The 18,995-nt window shown below is 39.1% G+C and overlaps 1 protein-coding gene across 1 annotated transcript in view; it reads left to right on the top strand.

Annotated features, from left to right (window-relative positions):
• The window catches only part of ARAP2 (ArfGAP with RhoGAP domain, ankyrin repeat and PH domain 2), a 494,936-nt gene extending 477,744 nt beyond the window's left edge, over positions 1-17,192 (top strand). Inside the window, exons 32-33 of the mRNA XM_075346952.1 lie at positions 9,394-9,507; positions 14,883-17,192. Coding sequence (XP_075203067.1) covers positions 9,394-9,507; positions 14,883-15,212 — 444 coding nt within the window. The 3' untranslated portion in view covers positions 15,213-17,192. The remainder of the gene's footprint in view (positions 1-9,393; positions 9,508-14,882) is intronic.
• Positions 17,193-18,995: the final 1,803 nt, after the last annotated feature.

Here is an 18,995-nt window from a genome sequence, read left to right as displayed (position 1 = left end):
AGGAAGGCTGAAAAACGACCACCTTTGAACAAGAAACAAAAGATAAAATATCAAGACTAGGCCAAAAAATATCTTAACACTGATTTTCAAAGGTTTAATGGACTGATGAAATGAGAGTGACTCTTGATGGGCCAGTTGAATGGGCCAGAGGCTGGATCAGTAAAAGGCAGAGAGCTCCACTCTGACTCAGATGTCATAAAGGTGGAGGTGGGGTACTGGTATTGGCTGGTATCATCAAAGATGAACTTGTGGGACCTTTTCGGGTTGAGGATGGAGTGAAGCTCAACTCCCAGACTTACTGCCAGTTTCTGGAAGACAACTTCTTCAAGCAGTGATTTTCATGCAGGACAATGCTCCATCACATGCATCCAACTACTCCACAGCGTGGCTGGCTAGTAAAGGTCTAAAAGATGAAAAAATAATGACATGGCCTCCTTGTTCACCGGATCTGAACCCCATAGAGAATCTGTGGTCCCTCATAAAATGTGAGGTCTACAGGGAGGGAAAACAGTACACCTCTCGGAACAGTTTCTGGGAGGCTGTGGTGGCTGCTTCACGCAATGTTGATCATAAACAGATCAAGCAACTGACAATCTATGGATGGTAGGCTGTTGAGTGTCATCATAAAGAAAAGTGGCTATATTGGCCACTAATTTTTTGGGGTTTTGTTTTTGCATGTCAGAAATGTTTATTTCTAAATTTTGTGCAGTTATATTGGCTTACCTGGTGAAAATAAACAAGTGAGATGGAAATATATTTGGGTTTTATTAAGTTGCCTAATAATTCTGCACAGCAATAGTTACCTGCACAAACAGATATCCTCCTAAGATAGCCAAATCTAAAAAAAAAACACCCTACATTCCAAAAATATTAAGCTTTGATATTTATAAGTCTTTTGGGTTGATTGAGAACATAGTTGTTGATTTAATAATAAAAAAAAATCCTCTAAAATACAACTTGCCTAATAATTCTTCACATGGTGTATAGCTATACACTACACTGGACAGGCAGGAGATGTGTTTTAGGGTCTACTGACAATGGCAGGAACAGAAACTGCACAATATTGAGATATGCAGGTCAGGCAAGGACTTGTCTTGCAGGGTAGGGCAAGTCGTGACAGTACCAGCAGCAACAGTATGTGTTGCACTATAAAACACAATGGAGATGTGTATCTGGCATTGCATCTAGCAGTAATGGCAGCAGTAAAACTCACACAGTATATAAAAATGATGAGACAAACACGAAGATAAATGGCAATACCTTTTATTCCCTTTTGAAAAAATGTCCTCATTTTGTTTTTATGCTTAGGGTCTAAAAGCATGGCTAACCAACAGATATCCCTTTGCTTGATGCAAACAATCCACCTGTGATCCCAGAAGCAATCAATCACACATTTTCCTCTTCCTCTTCCTGCTGCATGTAACATTAACATTGAGGGTTCCCAAAATCCCCACAGTAGTGATGAACATATACAAGTTGCTGTTCTTCCTCCACACACTGTTCTGTTGTATTTTTGTATTTTTTTCCATGATAAATATCAGAAGGATGACATAATTGACTACATATTTATCCCAACTGATAAAATCAGAAGCCTTTTTAAAGAGCTCCATTAGCCTTCACACAACCCTTATTAGCTGCTTTTGATGGATTTCAAAGTAATATAAATTCCAGTTTGCTTAATACCTACAAAATCTGTCATCAAGCACCATTTTACACTGCTTGTAATGACATTCTAACATGTGCAACATTGAGTTTAAGTTGTTTGCAATGTGAATAGTCATGTGGCGCTTAGTCAGACCATTTTGTTTTATCTTTATTATTAGTGAGGAAAAATGGGAGAGATTTAAACTTTTATATATATTTTTATATATATTTTAAAAAACTTTTTTTTTTACTAGTCACTGTTTTTAACCCCTTCAGCCCCGGGGCACTTTCCGTTTTTGCGTTTTTGTTTTTTGCTCCCCTTTTTCCAAGAGCCGTAACTTTTTTATTTTTCCGTCAATCATGCCATATGAGAGCTTGTTTTTTGCAGGACAAGTTGTACTTTTAAATGAAACTATAAGTTTTACCATATGGTGAATGGGAAAACAGCAAAAAAATTCCAAATGCAGAAAAATTGCAAAAAAAGTGTGATGACACAATAGTTTTTGGGATGTTTTATTCACGGTGTTCACTATATGGTAAAACTAATGTGTGGGTATGATGCCTGAGGTTGGTGCGAGTTTGTAGACACCAAACATGTATAGGTTTACTTGTATCTAAGGGGTTAAAAAAATTCACAAGTTTGTCCAATAAAAGTGGCGCACGTTTTGCACCATTTTCCGAAACACGTAGCGTTCTTATTTTTTGGAATCTATGGCTCAGTGATGACTTATTTTTTGCGTCTTGAGCTGACGTTTCTAATGGTTCCATTTTTGCGCAGATGCTACGTTTTGATTGCCTGTTATTGCATTTTGCTTAAAACTTGCGGCGACCAAAAAACGTAATTTTGGCGTTTGGAATTTTTTTGCCACTACGCCGTTTACCAATCAGATTAATTGATTTTATATTTTGATAGATCGGGCATTTCTGAACGCGGCGATACCAAATATGTGTATATTTAGTTATTTTTTAACCCTTTAATTTTCAATGGGGGGAAAGGGGGGTGATTTGAACTTTTAGGTTTTTTTTTATTTTTTAAAACTTTTTATTTACTTTTTTCTTTATTTTACTAGTCCCCCTAGGGGGCTATAGCGATCAGCAATCTGATCGCTATTCTCTATCTGCTGATCACAGCTATACAGCTGTAAACAGCAGATACAGTCACTTTCTTTTTCCCTCTGCTCTTGGCCGAGGGAAAACGAAAGTGAAACATCATAGCTGCAGGCGTCATCACATGACCCTGTGCTACGATGGCAACCACCGATAGTCACGTGATCACGCACGTGACTTCCGGTGGGGCGGTAAGTAAAAAGCATGGCCGTGCGCATTTAGATCTTGCTGCCAGACTTTGGCAGCAAGATTTAAGGGGTTAATGGCCGCGGGTAGAAGCAATTCCACCCGCGTCTAGCAGGCACACATGTCAGCTGTTGAAAACAGCTGATATGTGTGCCGACCGCCGCCGCCTGCCCGCGGGAGGGGGCGGGGCTTAACGGGACATGCTCCATGACGGATATATCAGTCCATGGTCATGAAGGGGTTAATAGTTCCCCTAGGGGACTATAACCTGAAATGTCAGATTACTTGTGCTATATACAACGATGCTATAGCATTGCTATATATTGCAAAAATAACAGTCTTCTCTGAAGTCTAGCAACAGGCTGGGTTTCACAGGCATACTGCTATGACAAGCACAGAGGTCTTCAGCAAACTTCATGCTCTCATAGCAACCCATCGGTGTCCTGTGGTCATGCCACAGGTGTGCCGATGGGTGCTTAAAATTGCACGCCCACATGCCGGCGCATGTTAGAACCCACTATGTTTGACAGCAGGATTTAACAGATTAACAATTGAATAATTGCTGCAGGTGCTACAGCCATTACCTGCCGGGTGGAGCTTGCTCACAGTGTGACCTTTCTCCATACAACCACTTCCGACATGCATCGCAAATAAATGGTGGATGTAGTAAAGAGGTTAAGCATAAGTTTATGTTACCATTTCAGCTAACTACGAGGAAAAAATAAAATTTTATTCTCCCTGCAGCGACTCGCCTTGAGTCAAGTGTTCTTTGAACAGTTAATGTCGTCGTCACTTTCTTGCTCCTACTCCAAGTAAATGTTTCTGAGCAGGTTGTTAGTCAAAGATCAGTGTATTCAGTGTGTATGGAGCACTGATTGATCAATACAAGTGAATATGGCTCTTTGTGGATCACAGGGACACACAATTGGTACAAAGGGACATATAGCGCATATAAAAATACGGAGGTGTCCAAATCAAAACTTATTTTAATGAACCTGTCTCCAGTACTTGTGATAATGGACTCAACATGTACTTGAAACAAGTAGTTTGTAAAAATCTCGATGGTAACTTTCTGGAGAAAGTCAGCAATTTGCATACTGTACCATTCTCAGTGTTCAAAGCTCTCTAATATTTTTTTTTATTATAGTAAAGTAAAATGTACCACAATGTGTTTTTTTCTGAGGATTTGTGGGTTTGGAGGGCAGAGCTCTTTCTTAACCTACGTACAGCTCTGAATGAGCATGTGCATGTGCAAAAGTCATTGTTGAGGGATGTGAGCAGGGAGTTAAGAGGGCTTTACACGCTTCGATATCGTTAGTGAATTATCGTCGGGGTCACGTTGTTTGTGACGCACATCCGGCGTCATTAACGATATCGCAGTGTGTAAAACTTAAGAGCGATCTGAAACGATCACAAAAGAGGGCAAAATCATTTGCCGCGGAGAGGTCGTCCTGAAATAAAAAATCATTTTCTGCTTTTTAGCAATGTCGTTTGTTGTTCCTGCGGCAGCACACATTGCTATGTGTGACACCGCAGGAGCGACAAACATCATCTTACCTGCCTCCACCGGCAATGCGGAAGGAAGGAGGTGGACGGGATGTTTACGTCCTGCTCATCTCCGCCCCTCCGCTTCTATTGCACGGCTGCCGTGTGACGTCGCTGTGACGCCGCACGACCCACCCCCTTAGAAAGGAACCGGTTCGCCAGCCAGAGTGACGTTGCTGCACAGGTATGTGCATGTGATGCTGCCGTAGCGATAATGTTCGCTACGGCAGCGATCACAACATATCTGCCATACGACTGGGGCGGGTGTTATCGCGCTCGACATCGCTAGCAATTGCTAGTGATGTCGCAGCGTGTAAAGCCCCCTTTAGGCTATCAAGGACAATATCTGAGAGGAGTTTGAATGTTCTTCCCATTTTGTGTGGGTTTCCTCCAGGTTCTCGGGTTTCCTTCCACACTCAAAAGACATGCTGATAGGGACTCTAGATTGTGAGCCCCAATGGGGACAATGATTGCCAGGGTATGTAAAGCGCTGTGGAATTAATGGTGCTATATAAATAAATAATTATTATTGTTACTTACCACCTATCATTATTGGTGGATCCTGTGTAATTACCTGTCTCTTGAGGTGTTAACTTTCATTGTAATCCTGCCGCAGATGATAATGAGATTGCTGAAATTTTAGTCTAAAATTGCTTCATTGTCAAGTGTAAAAATTGCTAAATTTGTATTTTAAAACACATCAATGATTGGATAAAAAAACCACTTGCAATTTCTGATAGTTGCAATAAACCAATGAAAAAAAAACAATTTTGCTTAACACAACTAATATAACGTCATTCTCAAAAATATAACACAAAATGCCTCTTTAAATATCTATTCTTGTCTCAGAATCTTTTAACCCTTTCATGGCTAACATCTTTAGTACTTAGTAGAGCACCTTTGACTTTTATAACATGTGGCAAATGTGATGCACAGCCAGAAAGCAGCTTCTGTCAGTGTCCTAAAGGAATTTTATCCCATTCGTCATGTGAAATTTTCTATACTTCACTAATATTCTTGCGTTTAAAGGCATCTGCCTTCTTCCTGGCCCATCAAAGATTATTACAGGGGTTCAAGTAAGGCAACTCAAAGAATGAAAAGAAGCTTCGGCACACGAAAAAAGTCTGATGATCAAATCTTGTTCAATTTATTAACATATATACAGTCATGTTTTAAGCATAATCAGTCCAATGTTTCGACTCCTTGGGGTCTTTTTCGCGGACATACAATCTATGTGAGAGAAAAAAGCATAACATAATTAAATTTCCACTCGTATAATACAACATAAACACTGAAAAGGAGAGAACGTAATAAATATATCCCAATTATGATGTACTGTTCAAAAAACATATTGCCTGATGACTTACAAACAAAAAAACGTATAAGAGTACAGGATAAAATAAATATCTTCCAGAATTGATTGACAATCTGTGGGGAATATGAAGACAAAAGTGAGAGAGCTATACATGATGAGAATGAGATGATAGTGTGTCGCCCCAGGGCAGTGGGGTACTCGGTCCCGCGTGCGGTGAACAGGGGAGTCGTGATCGAGGCAGGATGCCCAATTCCATGACCCCGGGGGTCGATCCGAAATAGGGTGAAAAAAATGGAAAAACAAAAATAAAATAAATAAAAGAGTTTTTGACTACGCCACTTGTGGGTTGCGGCCATTTTGTGGCAGCCGTCTCTGCGTGATGTTCCTGGAGAAGGTAATATAATGCAGCTCAGGTGTTCTGGCTCTCCGCAAGCAGGGCTAGAGGATGATGGCGGTTGTAGTGTGCAGTGTAAGCTGATGATGCACCAAGGTAGAAAGGATCAAGCCACACAGGGACTACAGTTTAAACTGCTTTTTACTCACTGTTCTGGTACCGCCACCGGGTGATGCTGGTTTTCCGGTGTTGCCTCACCCTTTGTTCCCAGTGCCAGTTAGTCACCTGGTGATCTGTCCTCCATGCACACTTCAGTTTTTGATGGGTCCCCATGGCCTAAAGCATCTTTGGATCCCCACTGTTTCTCAGTGTTGGCCCATATAGCAGGCAGCCTGGACAATTTTAATGGGTTGGACTCCTGTCCCTGTCCCCAGGTCCCCTCTTTGCTGCTTTGCTCCGGACACTCAGGTTGGTGAGGGACCCTCATGATCCCCTCACCTGGCAGATATAACAGGTAGCTTGATGCGTACTTCCGTTCAAGGGTTCTGCACCCTGCCTTGTGCTTAGTTCTGTGAGTACTGGTCCCGCATTCCTCTGGCAACCCTCAGTTCCTTGAGTACTGGTTCCTTACTCCACAGCAGCTCTCCTCCTGTTTTAGCTGCAGTTCTTTCTTTAGGTTTTAACACCTAGGACTACTGTCCTAAAACACTTCACTTTCTCCTTTCTCTCACTTCTGACTTCCTCAGAGTCTCTCTCCAACAACTCCTAACTCCTCACTCTAACTGACTCCAACTCCTAACTGACTTCAGTTCCCGCTCTCGGTTCAACGCAAGCCCCTCCCCCTCCCAGGTTTCTAGCTTACAGATTGGATGAGCTCCTACCAATAGGTGGCTTCCATCAGGCCCGTCTCTAAGCAGTCTCCAGGCAGGAAACATTGGTTGTGTGTTTGTGTCTTGTGTTGTCACTGGCACTGGTATTCCAGGGTTTGGGTTGTCCACTGTTGGTTACATATTTTGTGGCACCTAATATCACAGGGGTGCTACATTAGTAAACGTACCTATAAAGGTGAGTGATAATTTGTAATTCACAGAAGAGGTATACGCTAATGTCTCAAGTTAACATGCCTGAGGCAAAAAGGAGAAAGGGTTAGAGGAGAGAGGGAACAGAAGGACAAAAGTTGTAAATGTCAGTAAACCGCAAGGGGGTGGACTTATGCATACCTTTATGGTAATTTGACAGTACTCTGGTGTCATGTATATCATGACTAATATAACATGATAATTACTTGTCATGAAAAATAATATGTAGGAACATACGTAGACAAAATGGTATAAAGTATGATGATAACAAATTGAAATAACTATAAAGTTGTGAGGGGACAGAAATAAAGGTTTAAGAAGGAAAGGGGGGGGAAGGGAAGTGGAGATTGTTTAACCACTGCAAATGAGTGAGAACAAGTAGGTTGTGAAGCGTCGTCTGCTGGTGTCACTGTATCTGGAACCATAAGGAACTCTAGAAAATTAAAAATACAATTACATAATGTACTATGTGGGAACATACCTAGAAGATCAATATCCTCAATAAATCCTCTGTATTATATGAACTTCTATATTATATGAAAGTTTGGTTAGTAATAAGAGTGTCTGCTGTTACACCATGAAAGACGTTCTGAAAAGGAACACCTATTGTATCCTCACCCATTCCCTGTAGACTGTGAGCCCTCTCGGGCAGGGTCCTCTCTCCTCTAGTACCAGTCTGTTTTGTATTGTTTGATTGTTGCACTTGTTTTTATGTATACCCTTTTCATTTGTAAAGTGCCATGGAATAAATGGCGCTATAATAATAAATAATAATGATTAAAAATATGAGAAAGGGGCATAGATGGTGAAACTTGTCCATGAAACGTACCATATTAAATTTTATCTGTACTGTTTAATATTCAACCAATATAAAATTGAAACAGACGTCAATCTTGTGTAAGACTTGTATAAGACCAGTGAGTCTATCAGGTCAGAATGCGTGAGAGAGGGTATAAGTATACATAGATTAATACAAAAACTAGAAACCATATATGAGGTAGAGACTATGGTACAGACACATACCTTGTTGTGCTATGGTGTATGGGTTGGTAACATAGTCTCTCTACCTCACATAGGTTAATCCAGAAACTAGAAACCATATCTATTGCTCATACATGGGTTAATCCAGAAACTATAAAATGTATGTTAAATGCATTTATATACATTTTTGTGATGATTAAGAGCATACTGTTGCTTGAAATGCATCAATGTTAGTTATGCCATGATGCATGAAGTTTTAACTTAATGTTTTAATTAAAGTAGTTTTTTTTTTTTTTAAATCTACTGTGGAGGCTGGACTAATTGCTCAAGCCCAATGCCAAGGCTGATGCCACATGGGGATTACTGAGAATCCTCGCATGACACTCGGCTCACGCTCGCAGCACAGTAGGAACCGAGTGTCATGTGACTGTGGTCTGATCGTGCAATCAGATCAAAGTTGCGGAGGAGGAGAGGGAGGGATTTATCTTCCTATCTCCTCCATTGTCAGCTGATGCGAGAATCGCACTGCTCTCGCGTTACACCGGTGTAACGCGAGAGCAATGCGATGTTTCTCTTACCCCACAGACTTGAATTGGTGCGATTGGAACTGGGTCACATTCCACTTGCAGCATGCTGCTACTGTTTTCTCGGCCCGATTAGGGCTGACAAAATAATCGCTCATGGGAGCGACTGCATAGAGTAATATTGGGCCGAGTGAAATGCCATTTTATTGCATTCCACTCGCACCTTTTTTCTCGCCATGTGTCTTCGGCCTTAGACTGCAGTAGTCATTAAGTTTGACATTTTGTGTTGAATTTGGAGAAACCGCTTATTTTATCAGTTGTATTTCCCTATTGAAATGGTTCTTGTTTGGTTTATTGCAGAAACTTTGTAAATTTTGCTAATAAACTTATTTTGCAATGAGATTAGAATAGCTTTGATTGCAACTGTATATTCATGGTGGATCTTACGTTCATTAAAATAAATGGCTCTCCATGCTATGCTTAATAAGGTCAAATCTACCAAAACCGGAGCATATCCTTTACACCTATCCTCTGTCCTGGGTCACAGAGATGCCCCCTTCCAATATAAGATCCATATACTCTAATAAAATATACATTTTTAATTTATGAAGTAATTCTGTATCAGTGATGTGTAGGAAGAAAAATCTATTACTTATATAACAATATTATTCTCTGCAGCATGCTGGTGATTTGTTTCCAAGAAGAAAGAAAGAACACATTGCAACAGCGAAAAATGTGCAGATATATGAGAAAGCAGTAAAGAATGCCACTGGAAAAAAGAACATGCCAACAGTAAGCATTTAGTTTAGTATATTCAAGCCTCTGTTTTGGTGCTTTGTCTGAATAATTATGTACTTGGTAAGAGAAATATAGTAAATTACACCACATCTACATTAGTGTGGATAATAATATCAATTAAGTGCTTCAAGATTAAATAGTATACTGCCGCACTGTGTGATGAATAGCTAGCTCCTATACAAAAAAGACTGATTAATATCATTCTGATTCTGTTTGGGTGAACCACTTCAATAACTAATAGTTACATGTTAAGGAAAATGAGTATATTGTACGGTTTATACGTGGGTTTCTTTAACACTGACAGTCAGAAAGTGTAGTTTTAAACTGATATGATTATGATTAACAAATACATTCACATATGGTGTATATATACACAAATGCATTAAAGGGAATCTGTCAGCAGGTTTTTTCTATGTAAGCTGAGGACAGCATCATGTAGAGGTTAAACAACAGAAAGCAACTATGCCTCACTTATCGATGTGTGTGCAATTGTTTACTTAAACTATTGTCTTTATTACCCTGTGATTACCAGTACAGGACTAGAAACTCACATTCACAGCAGTCTGACATGCCCCTGTTGTGATTGACACCTTACCATCAATGTAGAATTTCTATTGAGAGCCTGCTGTGCTCAGAACAGCTCCCTGGCTCATCTACATGCTTACAACTCAATTCATTGATTGTGTGAGAATTACTGCACCCAGTCATCTATGTGATACACCATTGGATTCATAATGTCATTGCCTATATTATGTTGCTGTCAGATGAGGAAGCAAAAAACTGCTGACAGATTCCATTTAAAGGGGTTCGCTAATTATTTATTAGGGGCAGTGCCTGGTATTGCAGATGTACCGTATTTTTCGTTTTATAAGATGCACCAGATTTTAAGACACACCCCACAATTTGAAGAAGGAAAATAGGAAAAAAATAATTTTTACTGTTAAAATGAGGCTCAGTCTTATCCTAGTGCCTCTCATATTAGTTCACCAGGGGGGTGCGGCAGTGGTGGAATGGCTCAGGAAAAGCACAGGAGGCAGGGTAGGCAATGCTGCAGGCTTAGAGGAGGGAGTTTTGCAGCTGAAGAAGTCCATTGTGCGGTAGGTTGGCAATACTGCAGGCTTGTGGGGCGTCACGGCAACGAGCGCCATTGATCTGCCAGCAGACTGCAGGCTCCTTTGAATTGCCAGCTGTTGACATGAAGGATTTCAAGAAAATGGTCACAGAGACAGCGCATGCGCAGATTGGCCTCACAGCCATTTTCTTGAAATCCATTGCGTCAACCGCCCGCAGATCAATGGCACCCATTGCCGTGACACCCCACAAGCCCACAGTATTGCTGACCCTCTGCAGCCGCACACTGACCCCCTCCTCTGAGCCCACCGGCAGATCAATGGCGCCCACCGATGTGACACCACACAAGCCCAAAGTATCGCCGACCCTCCGCTGTCACACAGTGACCATCCTGAGTTGCTCCACTGTAGTGACACCCCCTCTGAGCCCTCCGTATCGCTGACCCTGTCCCATGACTGCCGCCCTGGTAAGCCATATGCAGTTTGTAAGATGCATCCCAATTTTTCCCCCAGTTTTAGGGGGAAAAAGTGAGTCTTATAAACCGGAAAATACGGTATTTAACCCAATAGGACTGGATTGCTCTTTATTGCTATATCAGGTGCAGCCCTAGTAAAATTATGGAAAAATATATGGCATATAATAGCAAAACGCTGTTTAGACCACCATGGTCTCTTTGAAAAGCTGAACAGCTGAAGTTTCAAGAGTCAGTAAAGTCACTCAATTTAAATAATAGAGTAACAGCTTTTAAAGGGTTTTTCATACCCCATTTTCCATTTGCTCTAACTGTAGTCATTCTTTTAGATTAAGTAACAGTAGTATTAGGCCTAAGCCACACAGCATGAAAATTGGATTGAGTGGAATGCGATAAAACATCGTATTCCACTTGGACCAATATTAGCCTGTGTGTCAGCACCCATGAGCGATTATTTTTTCACCCCTAATCAGACTGAGAAAACAATTGCAGCATGCTACGATTGTAATGAGAGACTTTTTCTCTCGCACCCATTCAAGTCTATGGGGCGAGAGAAAGATCGCACTGCATTCGCGGTACACTGGTGTACCGCAAGTACAGGGCAAGAATGGCAATAGCCGGCTACGGAGGAGAGAGGAAGATAAATCCCTTCCTCCCCTCCTCAGCGCTGGCTCCCCCCTCCTCAGTGCCAGCCCGCCCCCCGCAGCTGAGGTTCAATCGCATAATCGGACCTCAGTCGCAGTGACACTCGCATGATACTCGGCTCCCGCTGTGCTGCTAGTGTGAGCCGAGTTTCATTCGAGGATCACATAAGTCCCCGTATGGCTCCGGCCTTAGGAAAGCACTGTGCAGCTTTAGCATTTTTTGTCTTTACTTAATTGACATAACTGTCTAGTAAATATAATAGACCAGCCATGCAGCTTACAGACCAGAGGAAAAAAATTACAGGCGTTATGTAAACATAAATCATTAAAGCTCCTCAAAAGTTAAAAAAAAAATCTCAGCAATTCCTTATGTCTGCTGCCACCACAGGCACCAAGGACCGCTAATCAGCGGGAGGGCAGAGTGTTTGACCATGGCTGATCAGACATTGGTGACTTATCCTAAGGATAGGCACTCAATGTTACAGTAGTGGACAACCTCTTCAATGCAGTAAGACCCACAAACAAGTAATAATTGAAGTGTTGCAGTATAGGCCTTGCAGAGCATCACAAAAGAGGAAACTTAAGGCTGCTTTACACATATCAACACCGTTAGCTTGTGAAAGCACCTGCACCCGTCGTTTGTGCGTCACGGGCAAATCGCTTTCCGTGGCGCACAATATCGCTAGGCCCGTCACACGGAGCTACCTTCCTAGCGACGTCACTGTGGCTGGCGAACAGCCTCTTTTCTAAGGGGGCGGTTCATGCGGCGTCACAGCGATGTCACACGGCAGGTGTCCAATAGACGTGGAGGGGCAGAGAGCAGCCGAATGAAAGACACACCAAGCTTGTTCCTGGAGGACGCAGGTACGGTGTTGTTCGTCATTCCTGGGATTTCACACGTAGAAATGTGTGCTGCCTCAGGAACGACGAACAACCTACGTCCGCAATGACCAACGAGATTTTTAAAATGAACTAAGTGTCAACAAACAACGATTAGGTGAGTATTTTTGATCGTTAACACTTGTTCGTAGGTGTTACACACAACGACGTCGCTAATGAGGCCGGATGTGCATCACAAATTCCGTGACCCCAACGACATCTTGTTAGCGATGTCATTGCATGTAAATGGGCCTTTAGCATTCCATGATGTCCATGGCTTCTAGACTTCAGTCAGTCATTACCTGCAAAGGATTCTTTAAAAATATCAAAATTGAACAGTTCATTTATGGTAAAGTTAATTTGTCCAATTTCTCTTGAGTTCATGAAATGGGGAAGTTTTCAAGAAAAAAAAGTCTACACTTCAATTGTATCTCAGTTGTTTCATTTTAAATAAAAAAGTGGCACCAGAGCCCAAATCACAAAGATTCGGTTACAGTCCAAATATTTCTGAACCTAACTACTGTATATCTATCTATATATCTACCTACCTACCTAATTTTCTAAGTATATATATTTCTAAAGGTGCTATTGACAAGAATTTTCCATCAGATGTTGATAACAACTAGAGATGGGCAAAGAGTTCATGTTCGAATAATGATTACCAAATACTGAGTACTAGTCTAGTATTTGTCATGGCAAGAAAAATGCACAGGTTTACCAATGATTTGCATTAGGCTTTTTATTAGTGATGAATACCGTTATAATAATTTGGTATTTGTTACTAAAAATCTGAACTTAAATAGTTATTATTCGCCCATTGCTAATAATAACCCATCCAATCCACAGAGGCAAAGAAATTGAACCATGGATGTCCATAAATTTATTGACATGTCATAATGATAAATGGCATAGGGAAAAAGTATTAAACCTGTTTTTTGAACTGTATTTAATACTTAGTACAAAACCCTTTGTTGGTGATGAGAGCTTCAAGACGCCCACTGTATGGGAAATCTAGTCGCATGCATTGCTTTGGTGTGATTTTTAACCATTCTTGCACACAATCACTCTTCAAATCCTGAAGTTTCTGTGGGGTCATTCTATGATTTCTGAGCTTTCGTTTCTTCCATAAATCTTCTATTGCATTTAGGTTAGGTGATTGGCTGTGCCATTCTAGCAGCTTTATTTTCTTTGTCTGAAACCAAATGAGGGTTTCTTTGGCTGTGTGTGATCATTGTATTGCTGAAATTTCTACCCTGGTTTCATCTTCATCATACTGGTAGATAACAGCAGATTTTTTTCAAGAATGTCTCGGTACAATTGTCCATTTATCCTTTCTTCAATTACTAATACTATTAGTAATACTATTTTCTCTAAGCATTTCACAGGCTTGTACAAATCTTGTAGAGCAAACCTTAAATGCTCATGAACATGCTTTTGTTAAGCAATGGAGTCTGCTGTGGTGAGCGTGAGGTTGAGTACATTTCTTAATGCTTTCTTTGAATCAATTGTATCAGCTGATTCCCGGTCTTTCTGTAGCTTTCCACAGGTGGTCCTTGGCTCTTCTTATCATTCTTTTCATTCCTCTGTTTGAAATCTTGTGAGGAGCACTTGGTGATGGCCATTTTATCGTGAAATAATATTCTTTCCATTTCCTAATTATCGCCCCAACAGTGATTCAATAGTTTAGAAATTCTTCAGTAATGATTGCCGTCACAATGTTTTTTGCATAATATGGTTGCGAGGGTCTGGACATAGGTCACTAGTTTGACCTATAATGAGATGATTTTGCGTGGCACCTTGGTACTGAGACACTTTTTATAACTCATCATGTGAACCAGCTGATATTTTTTACTAATTGACAAGATTACTTTTTAATTACTGATTGCAGCTGGTGTCATGACTTTTTCCATGGCTTTTTGCATCTCTCTTTCTTAATGTGTTTAACACATTTTCTCTGTATCTTTTCTCATTATTACACATCACTTACTTTAGGGACATCTATGGTTTGATTTCTTTATCTGTATAGATTGGATAGGTTGTTACCAAAAATTGGTGAGAAATTCATGTGAATGGCGCCTTTAAAAATATATGTACTTAGAAAATTGGTGTAGTGTTACATATTTCACTGACTGGGCACTCAGGAGCATGATTCTTATAGTAATACCCAACAATACCAAAGCAATATAATTGCATTTAGATGCAATTTTTAATATGCTATATACATGGTTAAATAAAAAATGTTTTTTTCGTTTGTTATTATATTATATTAATTACATTTTATATATGTTTTCATCACTCTAAAGTCTGGTGGAAAAAAAGCAGCGGTGAAAAATGCAGAACTCAGTGTCACAGTACAACAGAGACTGTCTATGATGGTGGATTCTTTAGAATATAAAGAAGAAGAAAGACTTACTAACCAAAAGAAGCACTACAGTTTGGTTGACCTTGACAATTCAAAGAATTATAGTGATGATACAAGAAAAATACAAACAATGAATGCCAAAGGACTACACAATTCAGATGATACATTAAACAAAGACTTGTCATCCTACACACAACTGCCCCAGAATGTTATCAAGGAACTAAACCTGGTTCTGAATAAAAGCAGAAGAAACAAGTTCGAAAGAGAGTAATGCAGACAATTCACAACATAATATAAAAGACTCAGAATTCTGCTTGTAGGAACAAAAGGATTTCATAATAATTCATTTTCAGTCTGTGAAAGTATAATGATTAATAGAATCATTAAAAGTACTCTACAGGCTTTCACTCTTTTATGCTGTACAAAAGTTTCTTAGGTTGTTTTAATTATTTATTCCAGACGTTATGATGCTGGATAAAAACATTTCAATAAGTTTATTTTCAAATAAAGTGTAAATATGTAAATATAAAGATAGTTTGTGAAGTCTACATATAAGGTATAGGATCGTAATTCATTTTAAATAATGATTTAGGCTCAAGATAAGTGTCATTTTGAAAGGAACGGTACCTGATGAAAAAGATCTATTAATGGGACGTTTATCACATTTTATTAACTGTGTAGATGTATTAATTATATTGTATTGAAAAGTTCTGCAATGTCTTAAAAATGTCATTAAAAAGTGCTGTGTCCATTTTTTAAGCATCTTTTTAGGCATGCACAAAAGTGCGGTCTAGAACAGTTTTGTGCACCTTTGCAAAGAAGGACACCGATGAACAGAGGCCAAATGGAGGAGTTTGGACTAACTCTGCTGCCTCATTAGTTAATAGTACAGCTGGGGGGCTTCACTTGCATTTTGAAAATATAGTTTTAAATACTAACGTAAGTGCTCAGCATAAAGCATAGGATAAATGTGAACTGTTTCACAAGTTGCTACCAATAGCATTCAACTCAACCCACAAAACAGCAAGTCATAAATACAGGAGAACAAAAGAGTATAGATTGTGCAAAAGTATTATTTATTAAACACACAAGGAGGGGTTGACAAAGGTTTTCACATTAAAAAAATGAATAAAACAATTTGATTCCTCCTTGAGGTAAACGTGGCACAGATCAAAAAGAATTCTCAGGGAGCACAAGATGGTAAAAAAATGAGTTTGTGAGGTAAAGCAACACATATGTCTGCAAGAGAGATTTCCCATACAAATGAACTAATAGGGAGAGGTTGTTTAAGGTACAAACTGCCAGTCCTCAGGGAGGAAAAGAGCAGCCCCCCCACCCACCAACACGTGTTTCGCCTGAGGAGCCTGTGCATCCAAGATGCCCGGAAACCAACGGCAAGGTAAATCTCAATAATCCGGGTACCTAACTAAACCTAGATAGTTGCATTTTAGTTAGGTACCCGGATTATTGAGATTTACCTTGCCATTGGTTTCCCGGCTTACATGCATTGGCCAATTCATAAACTAAGAATCTCATTTTTTCATATAGCAGTAATGCAGAACCAGAGTTCCCTTATACATTGATGGCATTTTAGTGTGCAGCTATACGCATCTATTCCAGACATTAAAATAGTTCTCCCTTCATTCTGGTCCCTGCTGTGTGCCCAAACAGTAGCTTTCCATCATTAATGGTGTATCCACGTATTAAGGAGAACTTGCACAACAAAGTTCATGGTCCATTTTCTATTGTTACCTGTGAAAATGAAATGGTTTGTGTTTAAACAAATGTATTTTTTAACTTTTACGATTCAACATTCTAAAATTATGTGAAGCACCTGAGGTTTGAAGGTACTCACCATACATCTGGATAAAATCTTTGGGGAACGAATTTTACAAAATGGGGTCGCTTGTGAGGAGGTTTCACTGTTTAGGCACATCTGGCTTCTGCTATGTATTCCAGCCAAAGTGAGGCTCTAAAATTCAAATAGTGCTTTTTCCCCTCCGAGCCTTGTCATGCACCCAGATAGTAGTTTTTCACCTCATATCAGTGTACTCAGTAGAAATTGCGCAAAAAATTATATTTGTATTTTTCCTATTCCGCTTGTAAAATTTAAAGATCAAGGGCTAAAGCAATATTGTGAGAAAAAGAAAAATTGTAATTTTTTTCCTTCCACATTGCCTTATTTTTTTGTGAAGCGTATAAAGGGTTAATAAAATGATTGATTGTAGCTTTATGCACTTGAGGGATATAGTTTTTAAAATTGTGTCAATTTTTTGGTATTTTCCCTCACATAAGACCCACAAAGTCACTTCAAATATGATGCGGTAGGTAAAAAAAATTGGTTTGGGAAATTTGGTTGGAAAAATAAAAAATTGCCAATAAACTGTTAACCCTTCTAACGTTTTAACAAACAAAAACTGTAAGGGCATAAAAAAAGCAAAGTTTGAATATTTCGAAAATTTTCAAATTTTTTGGCAAATTTTCATTATTTTCATAAATAAATGCAAATCATATTGACCAAAATTCACAACTACCATGAAGCACAATGTGTCATAAGAAAAACAGTTTCAGAAACACTGGGAAATATTGAATCATTCCAGTATTATTAAATTATAAATTGACACTGGTCAAAATTCTAAAATGTGGCCTGGACAGGAAGATGAAGAAAGGCTCCAGGGTGATGGGCTTAATGTTTATTCTCTATGTTCTTAGCCAATCATATCTACTTCCAAAGTCAACTCATGCAGCTGCCCACAGGCTGAGGGCTCATTCAGACATTCAATTTTTAAGAGTGCTATCTGTGGTTGACAGTCTTTGCAGCTGTACACGTCTGAATTTTTCCTATAAACGATTAGTCCATGCAAAATTCTAGAGATGTTCAATATTGGTTTCAGTTCCAGAATAAAATCGACAATGTGACAGCATTCAGATGCCATCTGTGTGCTATCCATTTTTCACTGACTTGATAGATAGGGGAAGGTGAAGAAACGTTTTTTTAACTCAACAGTGAAAAAAATGGATCTAACTGACGAATGTCTGATGAAACTGAAGAAAATCACTTAAGAAACGTGATTCATTTTTTTTTTCTCCTATGTCAAAAGAACTGACGTCTGAATGGAAGAGTCTATAACATTTATCCTCTCCACTCTTTCTCCCCTGTCCCAGCATCTAATTCCAGGGCATCTTCATTTTACTTGTGCAGAATTTATTAATTCATTCTGGATGAATTTATTTCATTAGTGATATGGTTTTTTTTTAATGCTTGAAAGCTATGTCTACTTGACACCTTTTGTCATGTGACACTAAAAATTAGCAAAAGCCTGATTTGCAAAATACATTTACAGTATTATGGCAATCTGAATTCAACTGAAAAATAGTAAAAAAAAAATCTTTCTTTATTAGAACATGTACATGGTAAAAAATTACTATAATTAAACATGATAATGACACATTAAAAATACATTACACAGGTCTGCGACTAAAAAGCTGTTTGATTATTTTCATCTAATTTCCATGTATTTTGGTGTGCTGAAAATGAAAAAAATATTGAAAAAAATTCTGGACGTCAGGATTTGCCACAGAATGCAAAATTCTCTTGAAATTTAGTAAATTTTTCATATTTTTTTTTCTTTTTAGGGTTTTGAAAGTCAAAATTACTATTAATTAATTCACATCAATGCATTGAAGATATATAATGCCAAAAAAATATATAACTTTCAAAGAAAAGAACTTTCAGAGTGAGCTAATGAAACCATTATCAACATTTTGCAAGCTGAATGAGCGGGCTCTGACATGCCCGGGCTTGTTTCAATTGTTTTATCTTTGTTCTCGCCTGTTCACACTTTTTAATCTCAGTTCGTGTTAGCTCTTCATATTCAACCGTGTTTCCCAAAATTAGCATTATTGCTCAGCGGAAGTGTATTAATTCACCTGACAGTTTCTGTTACATTTGTGGTGAATATACAGTGTTGAAGCAACAGCTGAATATTACAGACTTTGTGAAAAAAGTATACTTTGCATATTTCGGACTAAAGCTTGGAGATCAAGATAAAGC

This window comes from Anomaloglossus baeobatrachus, chromosome 1, assembly GCF_048569485.1.
Source record: "Anomaloglossus baeobatrachus isolate aAnoBae1 chromosome 1, aAnoBae1.hap1, whole genome shotgun sequence".
Taxonomy (NCBI): Eukaryota; Metazoa; Chordata; class Amphibia; order Anura; family Aromobatidae; genus Anomaloglossus; species Anomaloglossus baeobatrachus.
This window is presented reverse-complemented; position numbering and strand designations above follow the sequence as displayed.